The sequence below is a fragment of the Callorhinus ursinus genome, unplaced genomic scaffold (assembly GCF_003265705.2).
Source record: "Callorhinus ursinus isolate GAN/ISIS: 27379988/994484 unplaced genomic scaffold, GSC_fseal_2.0 scaffold25, whole genome shotgun sequence".
NCBI lineage: Eukaryota > Metazoa > Chordata > Mammalia > Carnivora > Otariidae > Callorhinus > Callorhinus ursinus.
In genome coordinates this window covers 41,067,306-41,090,320 of record NW_027397087.1, presented here as the reverse complement: position 1 = coordinate 41,090,320, position 23,015 = coordinate 41,067,306, and the positions used below count along the sequence as shown (strand labels likewise).

At 43.9% G+C, this 23,015-nt stretch overlaps 2 protein-coding genes across 4 annotated transcripts in view; one reads left to right on the top strand and one right to left on the bottom strand.

Moving 5' to 3' along the window:
- The first annotated feature begins 3,156 nt into the window (after window positions 1–3,156).
- TMEM266 (transmembrane protein 266) overlaps window positions 3,157–23,015 on the top strand; it is a 133,253-nt gene continuing 113,394 nt past the window's right edge. For all 3 annotated transcript variants that reach the window (XM_073877428.1, XM_073877427.1, XM_025884192.2), the window contains exon 1: window positions 3,157–3,273. The gene's annotated coding sequence lies outside the window, so the exon portion shown is untranslated. The remainder of the gene's footprint in view (window positions 3,274–23,015) is intronic.
- Window positions 15,699–16,178, bottom strand: LOC141370038 (large ribosomal subunit protein eL21-like). The gene has a single exon (XM_073877437.1). The coding sequence runs from the start codon at window positions 16,176–16,178 to the stop codon at window positions 15,699–15,701; it is 480 nt and encodes a 159-aa protein (XP_073733538.1).

The following is a 23,015-nucleotide window of genomic DNA, read 5'->3' as shown; positions in this document are numbered from 1 at the left end:
GTTGGTACAGCATACAACTCTTGATCTGGGGGTCAGGAGTTCAAATCCCACATTGGGTGTTGATCTCACTAAAAAAAATTTTTAAAAATCTTACTTACCTCAAAAGACATTTTGGTATGGGATAGCATGCCAATTACAGCCACATTAGAAGCAAGAAAGTGTTAATTTCCCAGTTAATTTCTTCTACTCCTGCTTTATAGCTCCTATTTTACTAGTACTGTGGAACTCCCTCACCCACAAAATTCCCTCTTGTTAGTCACCTGGTCTTCTGAAGCAGCACCTGTTCTGTTTATAGCTCTAGTATTCCCCAACCTCTCCTATTGATAAGAATCCCCTGGCGCAGTTGAAAATAAAAATCACATGCCACTCTCCTGTAGATTATATTTTAATATGTTTGAGATAAGGCCCCAGAATCTGATTTTATTTTTTAATTTTTTAAAAAGGTTTTATTTATTTGACAGAGAGAGACACAGCGAGAGAGGGAACACAAGCAGTGGGAGTGGGAGAGGGAGAAGCAGGCTTCCCACGGAGCAGGAAGCCCGATGCGGAGCAGGAAGCCCGATGCGGAGCAGGAAGCCCGATGCGGAGCAGGAAGCCCGATGCGGAGCTCGATCCCAGGACCCTGAGATCATGACCTGAGCCAAAGGCAGACGCTTAACGACTGAGCCACCCAGGCGCCTCCCAGAATCTGATTTTAAACAAGAGTCCCCAAGTGATTCTTACAGGCAAGTTTAAGAACAAGCTAAAGAGGCCTGCCAGAGCTCTTCACAGTTCCTCTAAACTGATTAGCCTCAAGGGCTAGTCCTCTGGGTGTTAGGGGTATTTGAACACAAGAGCAGGACCTGTTTGGAGAAAGCCGAATGCCATCCTATCTACCTCTGTTTTCAATACCTAAATTTACCTAAGAGAGGGAAGATTTTGAGTATGTGCTGTGAAGTAGGATACCACCAGGGGGCAGCATAGATCTGACAAATTATACGTGTCCGGAGTGGGTTTTTTTGTTGTTATTTTTACTTCACCACATAAAATGGTTGCACCTACATTTTCCATGAACTCAGACTACCAAAAAAGGGGGTTGGGGTAGCACACTTAGAAGATACAGGTAAAAGATGTTAGTACATAATTTCTACATAGTTTTTTTCTCTCGCTGGCTGTCTCTAGGGCAACCATTGTAAACAAAAAGTTCCCTTGAAGTAGCATTGCACCTGGAACCAAAAATTGGACTACAAAGACTCCAGGTAAACCAAAGTAAACCAATCTTCCATTTCGTCTGTAAGTTTCAAAACACTTGTCCTACTCTTTTAACTAGCATTGTAACTGGGTGCTTTTCAACGGTGTTATCAAATCTTGAGAGTTCTCTAAGTAGGGAAAAAATGCAGTGGATAACAATATGAGCCAACCAATCCAAGGCTTATTTTTTTCAAGTATAATCGAAATGCTGCCACCACTTGTCAGCAAACTATACTCCCTCACCTTCATGTCATCCATACTCCCAAATTTTCTTGACCCATCCCCACTTTCTCCCCCTCCAGTCCACATTTCTTCCTTCTGGAAATATAAAAGAGAAATCCTCTGGCAACCCAGGTAGCTTCTACAAATATCACTTCCAAGGGCTTTTTACCCCTTTGAAATTCCACAATTAGCATAAGCAGCACTGAAATCTGAGGGATGACCTGAAGAAACTTGACCTATTCCCAGCTTGCCAAATTAGATACTCACTCACTCCCTACCTAGATATTCCTCGGTCTGAGAAAAGCATGATCCAGGCTCAGGGTCGATTTCATGACCTAGGTTTTGAAGTTTTTCAATTTCAAAATTTCCATCTTTTAGCTAGCAAAGCAGAAGGGCAGGAGGAGGCAAGAATGACAGAAACATTCCTGGGAGGCCAAATGGTCCTAAACAAAAACAAAATGCCTTCAGAAGAGGTAGGACAACTGGAAGTCAAGGTTGTCTGCACAGCCAAAGGCTACACTGGAGTAAGTGTTCTAGAAAGGAGGGTTTCCAAACTTTTCAAGCATTTTAACAAAATGTCAGGACCCCATGGCTATATTTTAGCATGAACTGGTGGAGACTAAAAATAAAAGCTGTGAGTTCAGAAGCTGCCTTAGTGACCGTGTTCCACTGCTCACGGCAGTACTTGGAGACATTAGAGTTGTACATATGTACATGTGAGGATTCTTCTAACCTACAGCGAATATTTGTGGGTGCAACCAGAATCCTCACCTACTCTACTTGCCCCACCTGCGAACCCAGAAACAGTCCTATAACAGACACTCTCAACGAGGTCGATATCATCTCCAAGGGGCGAAATCTTCCGTATGTATAAAGCACAGCTACACCTCTGGTACATAAACTGCTATACAGTTTATCAGTGATGTTTGAATTTTATGGGGGGAGGGCGGTGATTCGTGAGCAAAATGTCTAAAAAGATTTCTTAAAGAGGGCGATAATGGAAAGGGGGGAAAAAGGTTGAGACACACTGTCCTACAAGGGTCCTGGGCTGAGACTATCGAATGAAGGTCCTGATAGGCATTTTTCTCCCAAGACAGCCCACGGAGGGTCAGTGGTCTCTGTCACGACTTGGGCCAGAAAGCGGTCTTTCCCTCCTGGATGGCCTCAAAACGTAGAGGGCAACGCCTGCCATTCGCTCCGTCACAGGGTGCCACGTGCGGGTTTAACGAAAAACTGGCAAGAGCTCTGTAAAGGGCAAAGCGCTGCACCAAAGCCAGAGGAGGCTTCTTTGCTCGACTGTACGAAGCCCCCCGGGCGGGGCCCGGTCAGCCTCCACACTTGTTGCTTCCCCGGGGCGCCCCGCCCGCCTCCACCGCAGACCATCCCTTCGTGACCCCCTCCTCTCCACACGCGCACATGCGGGTCCCCCGACTCGGCCGCGCGACCCCCTCACCCACGCCACGACGCCGGCACGCTGCGTTCCAGCCCTGCTGGCGGCCCTGCCTCCGCCCACCGCCCGGCTGCCGCCGCCAGTCTGACCCGCGGAGGCCGCGGTTTCCTAGACAGCCGCGCCACCGCTCCGGAGCCTCCGGGGCGCGCGCGGGCGCGCGAACGGCGGAAGACGAGGGCGCAGGCGTGGGCCCGGCGAGCCGCCGGAGCGAGGCCGCGCGCGCGCTCCCGAGCGCGGTGGGCGGAGGAGCCGAGGGAGCGGCGGAGCCGCGAGGGGGCGGGGGGGGGGGGGGGCGGACAGGGGAGCCCCGGGAGCGCGAGCTGCGGCCGGCGCCGCTGCAGAGCCGAGCGAATCCCGAGCCCAGGCAGCAGGTATGTGTCCTCGAAGCCGGCCGTGGCCAGGGCCTCCCTGCCTCGATGCCCGGGTCCTGTGGCCAGGGCGGGGGTGGGGACCGGTCAAGGTTTGCGGGGTGCGTGTCCGAGAGGGCTGGGATCTTACCACTGACCTTCATCCCCGCTCTCCGGGGGAGCAAGATGGGTGCGTGGGTCAGTCCAGGGCTTCAGCTCCAGCCTGGGGATCTGCTTCTTGTCACATGCTTCTTATTTATTTTTGCAAACTGCTCTGGTTCGGGTCCAGCTGCAGATGCTTTACCTCCCATTCTTTGCCTCCGTGTGCCATCTTGCATTTATTAATAAAACAAGCAAGCTGGGGTGTGGGGGGAGGTGGATTGCTGCTGGGGGGAATCCCATTGCAGTATGGGTTGAGTGGCGCCTATTTTCGGTTTTCAGGCGTGGTATTGAGGTGGAAATCCCACACCCTGGGCATTTGTGGCTTGGTTGGTCGTGACCACTTCCTAGTGGGCTTCCCCCATTTGTCTGGAGGCGCTACAGCGGCAGGATGGGCTGTCAGGAAAGGATGGTGGGCTTTCACCGTCAGGCCAGAATCCCCTTCAAGGGGCAGGTGCACACAGTTCCCTGCTTGCTAACTTGCCAAGGAGGCTTAAACCCAGAAAATTGTTTCCCGTGATTGCCGAGAGGAGGCCTTGAACAGAATCCTGGAGACGTGCATACTCAAACTCATTAAGGTTTTGCATCTGAAGATGACTAAAGCTTGCCACCTGTTGGAAGTCAGACCCCATGAAATCTTCCCATAATCTAGCCCACCAATCCCTGTTTCAATCACTAATACTTAGCGATAGGCCCATACTGGTTCTTCTTATCTTCTTTAATATTGCTTGTCATTTGTTCTTTTAAAATTCAATCTGTGATTTGATGCTCCGTATGTTATAAATTACGTGATTTGTATATATTCCATACATTTATAACATCATATCCTAAAGACTGAATTTCTTTTCAGTGTTTAGGTTACCGATTTCCTAGCTTTTCACCTTGCTTCAAGCTGCAGTCCAAAAAAGTGGGGTATATGTAACTGATTACCTTTCTCTGCCCCTCCCCCCATACTGTGGTAAAAAGAATAGTACAAACTAGAAGCATAAAATGAAAATGGGTATCCCAAGACATTAGGATATGGCGGCAGAACTAATTGCTTGTAAACCATAGTCTGTGTGCCATATCTAATCATGAGGACACATTCTTAAATGCTCAAATGTGCCAGGTATGGAGCTAAAGGGTGTTTGTGCATGATCTCATTTAATCTTCACAACAAACCTATTATCTCCATGTTGAAGATGAAGAAGGTAAGACTAAGAAAGGTTAGCTAACTTGCCCAAGGTCACACAGTCGAGAATGGAGAATCGGAATAAAGATGCAAATTCAAGTGCATCTGATTGCTGGGGGTGGAGTGGCATTGGGAGGAACCTTTAACCCTGGTGCTGCCACTGCATCTATATTTTAATTAAGATCAAGCTTATGCATGAGCATACATGCTTGGATCTGATTTTCCATTTCATAGATTCCACATCAGTCTTTGTGGATTTCCAGTAAGAGAAACGGTTGTTTCAGAATGGGTCTGTGTGGAATTTTTTGAGGTGGCACTGAGCCTATAAAAAATGGTGTCCTAGACATGCTTCCATTTAACTCTCTCAAACAAGCAGTTCAAAAAAGTTGTTTCCCTTCAGATTTAAATCTATAAAATGTATGTACATCAGATAGAATGAATCACTCGTGTTTTTCATTATCGCATCCCACTCCAGTCTTCTTGCCACCCTGCACACTGGCTTCTGATCTCAGTGTCAGTCATAAGAACAACATTGTCTATCACACTTGTATGTGAGTGCCTTAATGGGGTGAAGGAATCCAGACCAGTCGTGGACCATAATCCAGTCTCTCTATGGTAGCAATTATTCACTTGAAAATCTTAGAATCTGTGCATTCAGCTATGGATGTATACTTAATCTTTTTTGCAAGTGCATTATTATAATGCAAATATTGGATTTTGCTACACATTCCAGTAGTTCTCATAGACTTCGAAATTGCTGTAGTTGCATCAGTGGAAAATCCACTCAGTGGGGCTACAAACTTTTATATTCAGGTCACATATTTAAGATGGTAGTGAGAAAGGTATAAGTAAATATAAGGGATTATTTGAAAATTATATCCCATGGAAATTAGAGCTTTTAATTATAAATTGATGGCTAATATTAGGTAGGAAATATAAGATACTCTTATAAATTCTGTAAGCTCTGTTTTCTTCCTTGGGCAAGACGACTGGTTTTAGAACACCATGATCTTACTTTTTTCACTATGCTTTGTTGTGTTGACAGTAAAGCAATTTGCATAGCCATTTTGCCTCATGGAAAACACTGGGTTTTAGAAGAGCATATTCCCCGGTGCTTATGGAAATGCTGAAATGGAGTCTTTCCGCCCTGAGGATTTCCAGTCTATGATCAGATAAACTCAAGATGAGTCCTGATGTTACTGGGGAAGCAACAGAAAGCAGAGAGAGGTGTTGCTTGATTTCTGGAGAGGAAATGGGTTTTCCTATGTAGAGCATCACTATTTTCTTCAGTCAGAAATCTCATAATTAAAAAGCATCCAAGAAGTAAGAAGTCTACTCTGTTCCATTCAAGTAGGATTTTATTTAATGCAGAGCTGAGCATCCTTTTGGGTGCAGTAGTCAATCTGAGGAATGTAAAAATTTCTGGACTACATTTTTTTTTCTTGAATCATATATCTAAACTGGGAAAGGCCATATGGTCAACTAAGAGTGCTTAAGCATTATTTTTTTCCCCTCACCAAGTGTCTTTTTGGGTTTTTTTGGAGGTGAGGAAAACAAAAGTTTTCCAAGCTACAGGTAGCATGCATTGCAGTGACTGATTGTAATGCACATTTTAATGCATCGTTGAGTAAGACACTGGCAACTGGCTTATTTATCTCTGTTTGACTGACCTTGTAAGCTACTTAGTTGTGAAATGTGTTTTTTGTTATAGTATTCTTAACTTAGTATTCTTTAAAATGAGATTTTTTTTTTCAGTGTCAACAATCTTGAATCATAAAAGAAGTTCACAGTCAGCTTACTTTAAGATACTTTATTTTCATCGGTCTCTTTTTCTCTCCATAGTGGCAGCCATTGCAAGAGTTTTAATTTTATTAAGAAAATGGTTCACAATCATGAGTTAATCCATCCCCTTTCCAAAGTGGACCAGAGTTCACAGTTGCTGGCCACACACACTCCCATAGGACCTTCATCTGTGAACCGTGTAACTCCCTTTGGCCTTATTTGTACCCAGTTTCCCCACATAAAAGGTGCAAGGGTTCCTAAAGTTAGGTCCCACAAGGCAGGCCTTGCTTGGGCAAGTGAGGTGGAATAGTGGCTACTTGATACTGATCTAGGAGAGGGTCAGGGAGTCACTTCTCCAGCATCAACTCTAGCCTATATTGTGATTTCTACTTGTAACTATAGTATGTACTCATTGTAAAATGCTTAAGCATTACATGAATGTAGAAGGTAGAAGGGCAGTGGCTAGAATCTTTAGTAATCTTACCCTCAGCAATAGTCAGTAAATAGTTTGGTGTGAATTCTAAATTTTTTAATGTGGATACTGAAATGTTACTGTTTGCCAACAATACTATACATGTATAGTATTTTTTTTTTCTTCCATGGGGTAATGGGTCTTGCATTCTTAGAGCCCTGTGAATGGCCTCCTTCTAGATATCTGTTATTCAGCCACAATGGGAGCTAGGTGAGAGGAGCCCTGTAACCAGGGGAAGAGGCAAGGGACTAAAGTGTGGTGGGTAGGAACTGGGCATGACCCATGTCCTATGATAGGTATTTTTACATTCTGTATCTCTTTTAACCCTTTGCAATTATCCTTCGTGGTTAACTGTGTATAGATGAAGAGAGACAGAGTCCCAGGTCCACAAGATTTAAGGAGCCAAGCTGAGATTCAAGCCCAGATCAGTGTGGCTCAGATTCGGGGCTTTTTCGTTCTGATTGCAGAATGAAGAGCGCTCTGCCTCTGTCCATTCACACTGACCTCCTTGCTGTTCCCCCTGCCTCAGCGCCTTAACACTCACTAGTGGTTCTCTCTCCTGGAATGCCCCTTCCCACAGATATCTGCTTTGTTTGCTCCCTCACCTCCTTTTGGCTTTGCTCAAAGTCTGACTACTTCTTTAAAACTAAGCACTCTCCCAAAAGCATTCTTAGCCCTCCTCCCTGCTTTGTTTTCATTCATAGTCCCTCTGCTAGTTTATTTTACTAGTTTATTTACCTTATGAATTGGTTGTTTTGTTTATTGTCCATCTCCCCCAGGGAATGAATGCTCCAGAGCCCAGGGATTTTGTCTATTTTGCTCACTCCCCGAACCCTGAAGTTGTGCAAAAGAACTGAAAAGTCACTGTGACATCCTTGAATCTCTCTAGCCTCCTACTCTCCTTGTTTTTGTTAGCCCTTAAGCTTCCCCATAGTGAGCAGTGAAACTCTAAAATGCAGAGACTCTATGTGTGTGTTTGGAGGAATAGCAAGGGAAGTAGAGAAGAATCAGGAGGGATCTTGTCTTAAATGGGTGTCAGGGAGAGAGAAACCTCCCAGGTAGACAAAGGAAGATGGAAAGAAAGTCACCTGAGGGCTGGGATGTGTGACAAGGCAGCAAAAAGTACATGGGGAGATGGCCAGGGATGAAGAGGAGACCTGTTCAGGTTCCCCTCTATTTGGTGTACATAATGTTTTTTGAAGACTTCCAAAGAAGACACCAGATTCCACCAACTTTCCTAGTGGCCTAAGTTACTAGAAAGGAAAAAGAATCTATGGACATTCACACAGGTAGGCTAATCACTGCACTACCAGCATCAAACTGTTGCACTTTTTAAAGATTAAATACCTGTTGGTAACTTTCCTGTTTAAGCCAGAGTGTGAGAGTTCATTGCCAAAGCACTTTGCTCGCGTGTCTGACTTTTGGCAGGAAGCATGTACCAACAGCATCACAGCCTGAGATTCTTTTGGCCCAAGCAGTCCCAGACTCCTGGTTACCTTTCATACATCTTTTGTTTGCAGTAGTTCTTAGGCCCGAGCAAAATGATGGGTATTGGGGGGAATAATTCAGACTTATAACACTTTGGAATTGGGTACACTGGGATGCTGGAGGAAGTTCATGGTTATGGGATAAAGTCAGTGAAACTGCTTCTCAGCCACAGAGAGCCCTCCTTCTCCTCCTCAGTGGCTTTAATTGCTGCCCTAGGCAGTCTGAATTACCTGCCAGTAGAGAATTCCCCTTCAAAAAAAATGTAGCCTCCCTAAAACTGCTTTTGATTTGTCATAAAAAGTACTCAGTAGCTAGAACAGGGGTTGATAACTCAGGTTCCCACAGCTCATTAAAACAAAGAATTTTAATAAGTATTCTGCCCTTTACAGCCCAGGTTTTTGGAAGTCCCGGCTGCAATCAGGCAGCTGTTCTCTGGATTTCCATCTAAAACCGTCACACACACCAAGAGAGAGTTGCTTTTGGCTGCTCTCTCTTGGCTCAAAACAGATCTGAAATGAGTTCTTTCAGCTGTGATGCCCTCATGGTCTCCTACCTTAGTTACCAAACTGCCATCCCCTAGGGCCCAGCCAGTGCAGTATATAAAGTCAAGAAGTCAAGTAACCTTTCTCCATAACAATGTCCCTTCAAACAGTTAAATCTTTGAATTGTACCTCAATTTGATGCAGTGTTTTTAATAAACAATTTCTGTGACACTTGCTAATTCTCCTTTAACCATGCCTACTGCAGTTTGTTAGTCTCGCCCTTTAAAACAAAAGAACAGGGTGAAATACATCGTAGTCCCTCAAAGAAAGTGTTCCACTGTTTGGGGGCATAGTCTCAAAAGAAAAGGTTGGGAATCTGTCTCCCATCTCTCTCTGTCCTTTCATTGTCAGTTTCTTTCCTGGGGTTCTCTCTGTTGTTACTCCTCCCATGATGTCCTACAAGGAACCCCTGTCCCTACCCCTCTGCTGAAATGGAACTCTTAAAGGTCACCCGTGATTGCCTAATCACAGATCCAATGGCTGTTTCTCAGATTACGTTCCTGATGGCTCAGCAACATCTGACCCTATCGACTTCTACTCCTTGAAATGCTCTGTTGGCAGCACCCTCCCAAATGTGTCTGGTCTTTTCCTCTGCTCTCATCATTCCTATCCTATCGAGAGGCAGTCTGGAGAAGTGGTTAAGAGTGTGGGCTCTATGGGTTTGAATCCTGGCTCTAGTACTTGCTAACGGTGTGACTTGAGTGAGTTATTTAACCCCCCCAAGCCTCGATTTCTTCATCCGTAAAATGGGAAGAAGAGTAGCTAGGCCATAGGGCTGTCAGGAAGAAGTTAAATGAATGTGCCTGGTAAAGAGTAAACACTTAGTAAATGTCATCTTTGATCATTATAACTTCCTGTTTGGATACATTCCAAGGCTCCCTTGTATCTGCAGGATAAAACTGTAACTTTTACAGATGAGGAAACTGGACCCAGAGAGGCAAATGACTTGCCCAAGGTCAAGTTACTAGTTATAACTAGCTTACTTACTGCCCCCAACCTTTCCTAGTGTGTGCCCACTTCCAAGCCTTTATGCACTCCCCACTTGAGGACCATCTTCACTCCTTCCTGCCCTGCCCTTCCTTAGCTGGCCAGAGGAGGGAGAATGCTGAAGGCTGCGCCCGCCTGCCTCAAGGCCCTGAGCACTGGCTGTGTATAATGGAAGCCATCCTCCCTTGGGCACTGAGCCTCTCTCTCTCTGGCAAATTATAAATTACTTAAGGACACCAGCTGTGATTTATACTTTTTAAAAATATCCTTCTCAGCATTTAGCGCTATATGCATACTAGGAATTTAACTCCTGTCTTCTAGCTGCCAAAACATGATAGCTTTTCTTGGTCCTTCCAGAATCATTTTTCCTCCTAAACTGAAACTTGTATTGATCAGTCCTAAAGCCTGTGTAAGCTTTATTTGGGAAACTTGAGTCAACACTATAGGGAGAGTTAACTACCTCAGAACCTTTGGAATGAGGAGGGATATATAGAAATCACTAAAATAATGGGAGCACAGGGAGTAACTTAATTCTTTTTAAAAGGAGTTTGAAATTCTCCCAACCTGTGAAGCTGTTAGGATTTTATACAGTGTTTGGGACTTTTTTCTGTCCTGATGCCATCCCTTCCAAGCAAAATGAGTGCCAGTTGCACTACCACCCTCCACCCCAGCTGTGATAATCAAAAATGTCTCCAAATACTGTCAAATGTCCCCTAGGGTACACAAAATCATCCCCATTTGAGAACCACTGCTCTTTAGGATCAATCCAGAAAACTCAGTATGTTCCCAATTCACAGAATATCAGAATTTGGATAGTTTGAATCAAATGAAGATGAAAATGATAATAGACATGAAAGATAAACTTGGGTTTGAAATTACTAACATAGAGAAAATTTAGCATCTACAGATCTTTGGTACGTAACCCCATTGTAAGTTGAAAATGTTGTTAAGTGGAAAATGCATTTAATACATCTATCCTACCACCGGACATCTTACCATAGCTCACCTTAAACATGCTTAAAACACATTAACCTACAGTTGGGTAAGATCATCTAATGCAAAGCCTATTTTATAATAAAGTGTTGAATATCTCATGTAATTTATTGAATACTCCAGGTGAACAAAGTAATTGTTGTATGGGTACCGAATGGTTGTAAACGTGTTGGTTGTTTACCCTGGCGGTGTTGTGGCTGACTGGGAGCTGCCACTCACATATCACTGGCCTGGGAAAAGATCCAAATTCAAAATTCGAAGTATGGTTTCTACTGAATGCATACTGCTTTTGCACCATCATGAAATCAAAAGATTCATAGGTTGAACCATTACAGTTAGGGGACCCTCTTTATAAGCAGTTATGGATTGTATCATGAATAAGGAGAAGTAAACCAATAAACTAGTTACAGAAATTCAGACCATCATACTCCTAAAGGTCTTGGGTCTGAATACAACAATGCCAATGCAATACTCCAATCATCCTTAGAATATTTTTGTTGGAATTGTATTTAAGTGCCCAAATACTTTTCTGCTTTTGACAATAAGTATATTAAATCATAAAATAATGACTTCAATTACCACTGGAGGGAATTATATTTGACCTGAGGTAAGCTGGCTCTCCCTACCAGAGGCTGCTTCTGATCCCAAAGCCGCTCTGAGATAGCATGCTCAGGTGCTTCAGGGATGAAGTAGGAATGACAAGGTACTTTGTGCTTTGGTGAAGGGCTCAGCAGTCTTCGTGGTTGTTAGAAAATCTAGCTGTAGACTTCTGATTTAAAGCCCACCTCCAACTGACATTCACCATTACATTCTGTCTAAATGCAGTAGCACAGATTGCATGTCATCCCCAAAGGCCGAAAGTAACAGTTAAACGTACTACTTTCTGAAAAAAAAAAAAAAAAATTAAGGCTCCAACCTTGTGAGAGACCTGCTTTGGCCAAAGATCACCTTTGGCTCATAATTGCCTTTGAAAAGGGAAAGCATACAGACCTTCAAGATGATCACTGACCAATAGTCTAGAAACAGGCCTTGTCCAGTTTCTTGAATCTGGGAGGCAAGGTAGAATTACTCATTCCACAGACAACTGTGAACATCTTCTGTGTTCCAGATTTGTGCTAAGGAACTCCAGAGACCATGATGGACTGAATTGTGTCCCCCCCCCAAATGCATATGTTGAATCCCTAACCCCCAACATGACTAGAGATAGGGTCTTCAGAAGATACTTAAGGTTAAATGAGGTCATAAGGAGGGGATCCTAATCTAATAGTACTATGGCCTTCTAAGAAGAGGAAGAGAGGGGTGCCTGGCTGGCTCAGAAGAGCATACAACTCTTGATCTCAGGATCGTGAGTTCAAGCTCTATGTTGGGTGTAGAGATTACTAAAAAAAATAATAAATTTTTTAAAAAGAGGAAGAAGAGAATGAAAGAGAAGTCTTTCATTCTCTTCACCCTTTGAGGACACAGTAAGAAGGTGGCCATCTGCAAGCCAGGAAGAGGGTTCTGGCCAGAATCTGACCCTAACCTTGGATTTCTAGCCTCCAGAACTGTGAGAAAAAAAATTTCTGTTGTTTAAGCCATTCAGTATATGTATTTATTTTCACAGCCCTAGCTAACACATTCTGCATCCTCATTGTACAGATGAGGAAACTGGACCCAGAGAGGCAAATGACTTGCCCAAGGTCAAGTTACTAGTTAATGGCAGAACTAGAACTTAGAACCTAGTTTTCCTGACTAGTCTGTTGTACATTCCCCTTTCTGTACCACCTCAGGTCATATAGGCTCCTGTTCATTATCTCTAGAACCTGTGGCTCACCTCTTCTGTAAGTATCAGGGTCCTTATACCTGCCCTGTTTATCTCAGGATTGTTGTGAGGATTGATTAGATGGTAAAAAAAAGGCAATTTAAGTTTCTAAACAGAATATTTTACAGATGTAAGTATCACACTCAACTCAGATTTTGCCCGATTATCAGGAATCTATCTGCCTTTGAAAATTGTTTTATTTATTTATTTGTTTGTTTATTTATTTATTTATTTTTAAGATTTTTATTTGTTAGAGAGAGAGAATGGTAGAGCATGAGAGGGAAGAAGGTCAGAGGGAGAAGCAGACTCCCTGCTGAGCAGGGAGCCCGATATGGGACTCGATCCTGGGACTCCAGGATCATGACCTGAGCCACTTAACCAACTGAGCCACCCGGGCACCCCAAAATTTTTTTTTTTTAAACACCTGAAACTTAGCCTTAATTGCTGAAATGAGGTAGTTCTTGAAAGTGTAACCAGAAAGCTCTATAGTCTACAGACAAAAGTTATAAAGTCATTTCTAGTTGTAACCACATTGAGACTGTTACTTGTTATTCTCCTTTTCCAAAGGTAAAATTCTAAATTTTGAAAAGAAGCATCAGATTAAGGCATAAGAATTTCTAGAGTCTAGCCCCTATGTTGTTCCATCTACTAGAAGTGTAACCCTGGACAAGTCACTTCACTCTTCTGAGTCCTGGCATCCTTTCCTGTCAAACAATGGGGTTAGACTTTGTGGTTTAGGGATCCCAGAGTAATTACTCTGAACTGTGCAGTGCCTTATAACAGCAGGACAAAATAATTCACACAGTGATCTTGCTTTACAAATTATACTTCGGTTATAGTTGTTGGAAGAGTCAAGCATAGATGAATGGCATTTGGCAGGAGTACATCCGAAACCCTTAATTATACACTGTAGGCAGCTCTGTAGCTTGGTCTGTGTCAAAAGACACCACATTATCAAATGACACAGTGTAGAGAGTTTTTGCAACAGCTTGTTCATCTGTAGCATGATTGGCCTGTGTCAAGTAGCATCCACAGTCTGCGTTTGAAAATCTGAACACTCCTATATTTAGATTAAAGACCTCCTGTCCAGTTCCTTTGGAAATGAGTCCATTAAAATTGATGACACTCAGTGGGGAGTTTGGGGTTCATAGCTGGTGACACATATGGTTTATTTCCAGATATTTATGTAGTTAAATACTATACGAAGTGTAATGGTTTTCTTCCCCCTTCATCTGTTTTGCTTAACCCCCCACCCCGCACCCCTCTGGCAACCACCAGTTTGTTCTCTATATGAGTCTGTTCCTTTGTTTGTGTAAGTTATGTAAGTTTTAGCTGTAAGTTTTATTTTTTTAAAAGATTTTATTTATTTAACAGAGAGAGACAGCGAGAGAGGGAACATAAGCGGGGGGGAGGGGGAGAGGGAGAAGCAGGCTCCCCGCCGAGCAGGGAGCCCTATGTGGGGCTCAATCCCAGGACCCTGAGATCATGACCTGAGTTGAAGGCAGACACTGAGTGACTGAGCCACCCAGGCGCCCCTAGGTGTAAGTTTTATACACAGCTTTTGATGTATTTCTATTATAGAAGTAATACATAAAAAACACACATAAGTAATACATAAATTGGAAACACTTTTAGTAATAAAGGAAAAAATCATCTATAATCCTACTGTAGTTATTTACCTTTTGTGCCTATCCTTTGAGACATATGCATGATTTTTTAAGATTTTAGTTATGGTTACATACACATAACAAAATATACCATTTTAACCATCTTTAAGTGCAGAGTTAAGTGACCTCAAATACGTTCACATTGTTACGCTATCATCAATACCACCCATCTCCGGAACTGTTGTCATCTCACAAAACTAAAACTTTGAACCCATTAAACACAAAAATTCTTCTCTGGTACATCTCCACCCACACAATTTATGTTATTGATGTCGCAATTTCTTCTTTATACCATATTTTATATTTTAAGGTATTATACAGGCAGTTTAATAACTTGCTGAGGACAGCAAGGAGGCCTGTGTAAGGGGAGTGCTGTGATAAGGGGATAGGAGATAAAACTGGAAAGGGAGTTCGTAGGGCCTTGTATTCCATGGTGAGAATTTAGATTCTGTTTAAAGTTTGTTGAGACACCTTTGGATAGTTGAGGGCAGAGGAACGACATGATTTAATTTGTTTTGGAAGGTGTACTTGGTTGCTGTATGGATGTAGACAGCAGGGTAGGATAGGAAACAGGAGAGTAGTGAGGAGGCTATTTCGGTAACCCAGGTGAGAGAGGACAGTGACTTGGACCAGGGTCCTCTCAGTGGAAGGGGGGCAAGTCGTTGGATTCCAGATATATTTTGAAGATAGAGTCAGTAGGATTTGCCAATGGATTGGGTGTGGGGTAGGAGAGAAAGAGAGGAGCCAAGGTGGACATCAATGTTTTGGGCCTGAGCAACTGGAAGGAGGAAGTTGCCATTTTTTGAGGTAGAGATGGAGGAGGAGGAGATTTTTAGGTGGGGGGAAATGAAGAGTTGTGTTTCAGTGTTCATTGTTACAGTCCATTAGATGTCTAACTGAAGATGTCAGGTAAGCTGTTGGATATGCAAATCTGGATTTCAGGGGAAAGGATGGGGCTGGAGATGAAAATTTTGAAGACAGCCTGTGTGGATGACATTTTAAGCCATGAAATTGAGTGAGCTCACCTAGTCCCTGGCAGGGAGGATAGATGGCTAAGATAAAAGGTCTGAATAAAGAGCCCTGGGGCATGTGGACATTTAGAGGTCCAGAGGAGGGCAAGGACCTCGCAAAGAAAACTGAGAAAAAAAACATCCGGTGAGGAGAGAGAAAAACCAGATGGTATGGTCTCCTGAAAGTGGAGAGAGTGTTTCAAGCAGGAGGAATGAGTGATCAGTTGTGTCTGTGTCTAAGGTGGTTGAGGTTTATATTTAGCAATATGAAGATCATGGCTTGTAGTTGAAATGTGACTCCAGTCATCAGGGTCTTCCTTCTTTTTTTTCTTTGTTTACAGTCTTGAGGTTATTTATTTATTTATTTATTTTTACACTTACCATGCCATGAACTCATAAAGAATGGGATCCAAGTGCTTAGGATCCTTTCTGTTGGTTCTCACAAAGTGTATTTCTCTGGTTGGAGCAAGCTGGAACTTCAGTTGCACCCAAGTACCTTTCTGTTTGGCTTCCTTCTTTTTCTGATCATTTTCCTTCACACACTTCAGGAAACTATGTCGGTTCTTAGAGCACTTAATATGCTCAATACATATATTAATTCTCTTGGCAAGAATCTTGCCCTTAACTTGTTTGTTTATAACAATGCCGACTGCATGCTGGGTAACATTGTAGACTCTTCCAGTTTTGCCATGGTAATGTTTATGGTGCATTCCTTTTTGAACACTGCCCATTTCCTTGATGTCCACAATATCACCTTTCTTGTGCATTTGTGTATATGTGGCCAAAGGAGCAACTCCATGTTTTCTAAAAGGCCTAGAGAATGTATAGCGGGTACCTCTCCTCTCTTTGTGGTGCATTACTGGAAGATGATGGTTCCCACCAGTCTTCTTGCTAGAAAATCACTTCTCTCATTTCCTGACTGTGTCTTACCAGTTACCAGTTAGGTGAGAGAACGTTCCTTTCTAGTTGAATGTTAAATATCTCATCCTCCAGGAGACAGTCACCTAATTTTCTAAAGTCAGTTGACCCAAAACATATCCCCTCTTCTCTTGGGCCCTCCAAGAAAACCAGTGTGTTTTTTTGTGTTTTTTTGTTGTTTTTTTTTCTGGCTCAGCATACAGAACAGTCTTAGTTTGTTATGGACTCTAATCTGCACTCTAACAATTAAGAGTTCCCCTTACATTCATCAACCAACAATTATTTAACAAAATTCCAACAACATACTGTATTGTATTCATTGAGTGTTATTTGGGAGCTTGTTTGGAGGTTCTAGCAGGGCAGCGCAGCTACTCCTATACCCTTGACCGAAGAACAGTCTTCCTCTATTGGGGAAGGTGGTCCTCTTCGACCGAGCGCGCAGCTTTGGGAGGGACGCACATGGAGCAGTGAGGGAGGAAGGGGACACCCGCCTAGCCAGCCAGATCAGCCGCATCAACCCTGACGATTGATGGGGTGACAGATGTCGCAGCCAGATCACCCTCACATCCATCATTGAATGTTATTTGAGAAAGAAAATCCCACTCAGGAAGAGTTTACCAAGTCCCAGGCAGAAATGATTCCTCTGGGTGGGCAGGAAGAACTCACAAAAAGGAAGACAGGATCATGAGATGTGAGGGTAAGAAAGTATCATGGGGGGTTCCCAGGAAGGTGGGTCATTAGCTGGACCTGAAAGGGTAGAGAGGATTTGAACAGGTAGGGCAAAAGATAATCACATAAGATATTTGATATCATAGTCAAAGATGATGCTGACTGTGATTATATTTATACAGAAAGATTGGCCTGAAGGGATGGATTCACTGTCAGAAATAATTCACATTGAACCATGTACACATGAAACCCTATCATTTTGACCTGTGCTTGAGAAGCCTTTGGTATAAAGGTTCTGGGTTCCCTTTTAGAGGGATGTTGGTAGTATTTAGTGGTAGTGAGGTGCCTTAGAATTTGGAGATAAGATTGCTTTACTTTACCTGTTCAGTCCGTTCGTGTATGAGATACTGAAGATAAATCAAGACAGATAGGTCCCAGTCTTCAAAATCCACAAATGGCAGTGTGGTAGGCCCTACAATGCCAAAAGGTATCCACCTCAAATCCTGGGAACCTGTGAGTGTTGCCTTATGTGGAAAAAGAGCCTTTACAGATGTGGTTAAGTGAAGGATTTTGAAATGAGATCATTCTGGATTATCTATCGGTGGTTGGAAAAATACTATCACAAGTGTCCCCAGAGAGGCAGAGAGAGATTAGACACAGAGCAGAGGAGGACATGACAGTGTGACCACAAAGACAGATGAGAGTATTGTGGATTCAAGCCAAGGAACACCTGGAGTGACCAGAAGCTGGAAGAAGCAAGGAATGGATTCTCCTCCAGAGAGAAGCACAGCTGTACTGACACACTGATTTTGGACCTTTGGCCTCCAGAACTGTGAGAATGAATTTCTGTTCTTTTAAGCCACCAAGTTTGTGGTAATTTATTATAGCAGCCAGAGGAAATTCATACAGGTGGTATTAGTTATTAGGGGAATAAGCAAATTGTAAACGTGAATTTGGAAGAGCCCAGTACATTAGTCAAGGTGACCTGGTTTGTGGACTTAGGGAGGCCAGTTCAGAACATAAGTATAATGTAGCAAGTTTAGACTTAATTATTTAACACTTTATTTAGAGGAAAGCTATGTGGGTAGAACTGGGGCAGTTGGCCCCAGAACATAACAGAAGCCAGAGACCTAGAAACTTGTAGTGAATGCCGCAGACTTTCAGGCCTGAATTTTGTGGTGCCGGAGACAAATACCTTGCTGTGGTATGGGGAGGGTTACTAGGCTTCTTCATCGCCTGGATGGCATTCCCTCCTCTTTGCTTGCTGGGTGGTACTCTGCCTCCTTGCTTTGATTCCAAGCAGCTTACAGGCACTGATCAGCTTCCAGGTGTGCTGACTTGGCCCTGGTTGTGAACCTGAGTATTTTGGCTACTGCAAGAGAAGCTTTCTCTTTTTCTCACACACATGCAGATGAATACATTTATGGCCTAATTTTTATTTCTTGTGAGTTTGATTAGCATAATTTAGCTAATCATGCTTAGGCTAACTCAGCCTTGAGATCGACAAAACTAGAGGCCACATCCTGACACTTAGTAAATTTGCCAAGCTAAAGCCATACAATAAGACCTTTTGATGGGCAGCCTTTGGGTCTTCCAGATTCTATCTGCTGTTATCATTGAGCCCTCCATGCTACCTCAGGAGACATCATGCTTCTCCCACAGTTCAAAGTCTAGGAGACATTTTTTCTTGGCACTTATAATATGTATGGAGGTACCCTAAGGGGCTGCTAGGGGCTGGAGAGCCCTTCAGCGTTGTCCCTTTAGGAAGAACAACCTCAGCTCCTGTGTTAGTTTCCTAGGGCTGCTGTAACAAAGTACCACAAAGCTGGTGGCTTAAAAGAACAGAAATTTATTTTCTCACAGTTCCGGAGGCCACAAGCCTAAGATCTAGGTGTTGGCAGAGCCACACTCCCCCCAAAGCTTCCGGGGGAGAATCTCTCCTTGCCTCTTCTGGTGGCCCCAGGTGTTCCTTGGCTTGTGGCTGTCTCTGCCTTTATCTTCACACAGCCTTTTCCTCTGTGACTTCTCTTCTGTCTCTTATCAGGACACCTGTCATTGGACCAAGGGCTTACCCTAATCTAGTAGGATCTCATCTTAACTTATTTTACAAACTACTTCTAAATAAAGCCGCATCCTGAGTAGACATAAATTTGGGGGTGGGGAGCAGACACTGTTCAACCCACTACAGCTCCTAAAACTGGAAAAGATGCCAAGGCTTGACTGAGTCTTAGGTTATGCTAAATAAATATGAGTCAACTGCAGCAACAGACTAAGTAGGCCCCAATTTGTAAGTGCAGACTGTAAGATATCGTAAAGAAACTTGGTAATGACCAAGAGGCCACCCTATCTGGTGGCAGTAGTGATACACAATCATGTCTCCCGTTAAGATCCCTAAGAGCACCATTCTAAACTGGGCTCTCCTGCCCTGCTCTAATTGCGATCACTCCAGCAGTACTATTCTCTACAGATGGGGCTGGTTCCCACATCACCTACTGTTCTCTGCTGGTGTGGCCACCTGTCTCCTGGCCCAGGACCCTCACAGCTTTGTAGCTTTCCATGGGATAGGTTTTTCTTTTAGTGCTGCCCCACCCATAATCACTCTACTTACCACTCAAGTTATGATAGCATTTGTGTACTAAGCTCAAAAGGTCACAGGAAGACACACCTCCATAGTATTTTTTGGCCATACCATTGACTATGGACAAGTCATTGTCCCATCTTTAGTTGGGTTAGCCTGTGATGCGCTCCAGTATTGGTTTCTTTCTGATCCTTCTCAATAAGAGGATAATGTGTTTTATGTCAGAATATTACATTCCAGGTTCCCAAATTTCCTTTTTATTCCTCATTCATTCTTTTGAGACCCTGGGAGTCACATTATACAAATTAACTGCCTCTACCACCTTGCACCGTGCCTAGGCTCACTAAAGATGATGTTCCAGCCATATTGGAGCAAAACATCTGAAACCAGTGAAAAGGGAATAGAGTTACCATGCTCCCAATGTGCTGTGGCTTCTTGTGGTGGAGTTAGATGGAGTTGGATTCCAATTCTAGGTCAGCCACTCACTGACAGTATAGACTGAGGCAAGCTTCTTAACCTCTCTGAACATAAGTTCCATAAATATCTGTGAATTGGGCCTAAAACTCTTTACTTTGCAGAGTTATTATGAAAAATTATTGGGATGGGGAATGTAGGTGAACACTTCTAGCACCTAATCAGTTGTACGGTCACCACTCCATAGATCAGCTGACTGTGGTCATGAGCAGGATCCATGGCACAGCTGAGAAAAAGGGGCTGGCAGCATCACATGGATTCAAGAACATGTCCCTGGTGCCACGTGACTATAATAATGTCTCTCCCAACAGTGTTTTTTCTCTAGATTTGTCCCCATTTTCCTGCCCTTTCTCTCACCTCAAAGGAAGAATTGTTCTTCTTTTTCAAAACTAATAATCTTTGTATTTGTGATTGCATCCCTTCCCAACTCTTTTACGTACTTCATCTCTTGATCTCTGTTAGCTGTAGTCTCTCAACAGATTTTACGTTGTGCCTTTTCTTAAAAACACTCTTCCTTCAATGCTGCAGCCCACTCAGGATAACATAGTCTGTTTCCTTTAGCTGTCAACTTCTTGAACACTTCTAAAATTTATTCATAAATGTCTATTATGCATGACCATGTGCTGGGTACAATGACAGACAATGGGCAGCCATCAGGGCTGTCAGCAAAGGATACTACTACCAGTTCTCCTGCCCCCTGGTCTCAAGCAAGATAGGGACCAAGTCGTCAGCAACTTGTCCTCTGGCCTTTCTCAGCTCTCTGCCCTCATGTGGGGCCATCAGTCCCTGTTCTGTCCTTACCCGCTTAGTTTCAGGTTTTTTTGAACAGACCCAAGTTCTCTCCCACCACAAGGAGGGAACACACTTCACCTACTTAATTCCTGTGCTTCCTTTTGATCCTAGTTCAAACATTATTTCCTCAGGGAAACTTTCCTTTCATGCCCCCTCCTCCACCCCATTTACGACAGATTCATCTTTTACATTCTTATAGACTCATCATTCCTTTTGTTTAGAACACTTAACTCAGTTTCTAATTTTGCATTTATGAGTATAATTACTTCACTGTCTTTTCCACTCTACCCTAAGCTCCGTGGGAGCCTGGACCATGACTGTTTTTACTACTCATTCTATGCACAGCTCCTAGCATAGTGTCTGTCTGGAGGTAGGCCATCGTTCAGTCATAGAAGGAACAGGAGAGTGTCTTCCAGGAACTGGTCAGGTAGAGAGAAGGAAATAATGTATTCTAGTACTTCAAGCAGAGTATTATAATGGAGTTAAACCCTGTACGTCCGGGGAACAGGGAATAGCAGCAATTAGCTCACAGGGGTGGGGGTACAGATGTGAAGTAATCAGCAAACACCTCTGAAAAAATGAGTAAGCATTAGATATGCAAATGAGGAAGAAAATGGCCTTGTGGCAGAGGGGAGGGCTTATGCAAAACTGTGAAAGAACATCATGAGTTGAGGGAACTGAGTTTGGTAGACTGGAGAGAAGTGAGCATGTGGAGACATAGCAAGACACGTGAGGCACGACAATAGGACAGAAAATGGAGGGCCTTGCCTATGTCGTGTGGAATTTGAACCTGTGTGGGAAAAGCCAGAGGTGAGTTTAAAGTAGGAAAATAGTATGACAGATTTGCATTTTTAAAAAAACTTCTTTTGACAACTGGAACTCTCAGACATAACTGGTGGAATTATAAAATGGTATAACCACGTTGGAAAGCCGTTTGGCAGCTTCTTACAAAGTTCAGCATACACCTACCCTACAAACTGGCAATTCTACTCCTAGATATTTACCTAAAATTAAAAATATGTATTCAAAAATGACTTCTACAAAAATGCTCATGGCAACTTTTTCATAAGACCCCAAACTGGAGCGGAGCAAGATGGCGGAGGAGTAGGAGACCTAGATTTCGTCTGGTCTCAGGAATTCAGCTGAATAGGGATCAAACCATTCTGAACACCTATGAACTCAACAGGAGATCGAACAGGAGAGTAGCAACAACTCTCTGAACAGAGAAGCGACCACTTTCTGGAAGGTAGGGCGTGCGGAGAAGTGAATCCGAGGCGATATTCGGGAGGATAGACGGCGGGGGAGGGGCCTCCGTCGGCCGCTTCTGGCAAGTGCTAGAGCCGCGGAGCACAAAATCGGACCTTTTAGAAGTTGGCTCCGTGGAGGGACGTCGCTGCAGTGGCTGAGTGGGGGGTGGAATCCTCCCGGGACAGTGTGGTCTCAGGACCCTTGGGGTCACGGAGAGACCAGGGGTGCCTGAGTGCGCCAGAGCTCCCAGGTATCAGAGCCGGGAAGCCGGCTGCAGAGACGGAGCAGAGTCGCGGGCTCTCAGCTCGGGGTTGCCATAAACTGTGATCTGCGGCCCAGTCGGGGCACGGCTCCCCCAGAAGGGACCCAACAAGCGGCAGATCCGGGGAGACTCCCCTTCCTTCCCGGGGAGGAGCGGTGCGGGAACGCACTGCAGGGATCTGCTGGGTTTGGAGACTCCGCGCGGGTTCGGGTGCCAGAGATAGCAACGCTCGATCACAGGCCGGGTGAGCACGGAGTGCGGCCAGAGACCGGGGACACGGAAGTGACTGCTTTTCTCTGGGGGCGCACTGAGGAGTGGGGCCCCGAGTTCTCAGCTCCTCCGGGTGGAGATTGAGAGGCCACCATTTCTGCCCTGGTCCTCCAAGGCTGTACGGAGAGCTTGCAGGGAACAAAAGCTCCTGAGAGCAAACCGGAGCAGCTTGCTTAGCCCGGACCGACAAGGGCGGGGCAATTCCGCCTCTGGCAAAGACATTTGGAAACCACAGCAACAGGCCCCTCCCCCAGAAGATCAGCACAAACAGCCAGCAAGCCAAGACCAAGTTGATCGATCAAGGAGAACGGGAGAACTCCAGCGCTAGGGGAATACTGCACATAGATTCATGGCTTTTTTTTTTTTTTTTTACCATGATTCATTATTTCATCAAAGTTAATTTTTGTTGACTGTTTTTTTTTTAATTTTTCTTTTTCCCTTTTTTAACCAACATCTTATCAATCCCTTTTTAAAAAAAAAAAA

What these genes read in the sequence shown, in the direction of transcription:
- LOC141370038 (XM_073877437.1), bottom strand. Translation starts at nt 16,178, where the DNA reads ATGCACCACAAAGAGAGGAGAGGTACCCGCTATACATTCTCTAGGCCT.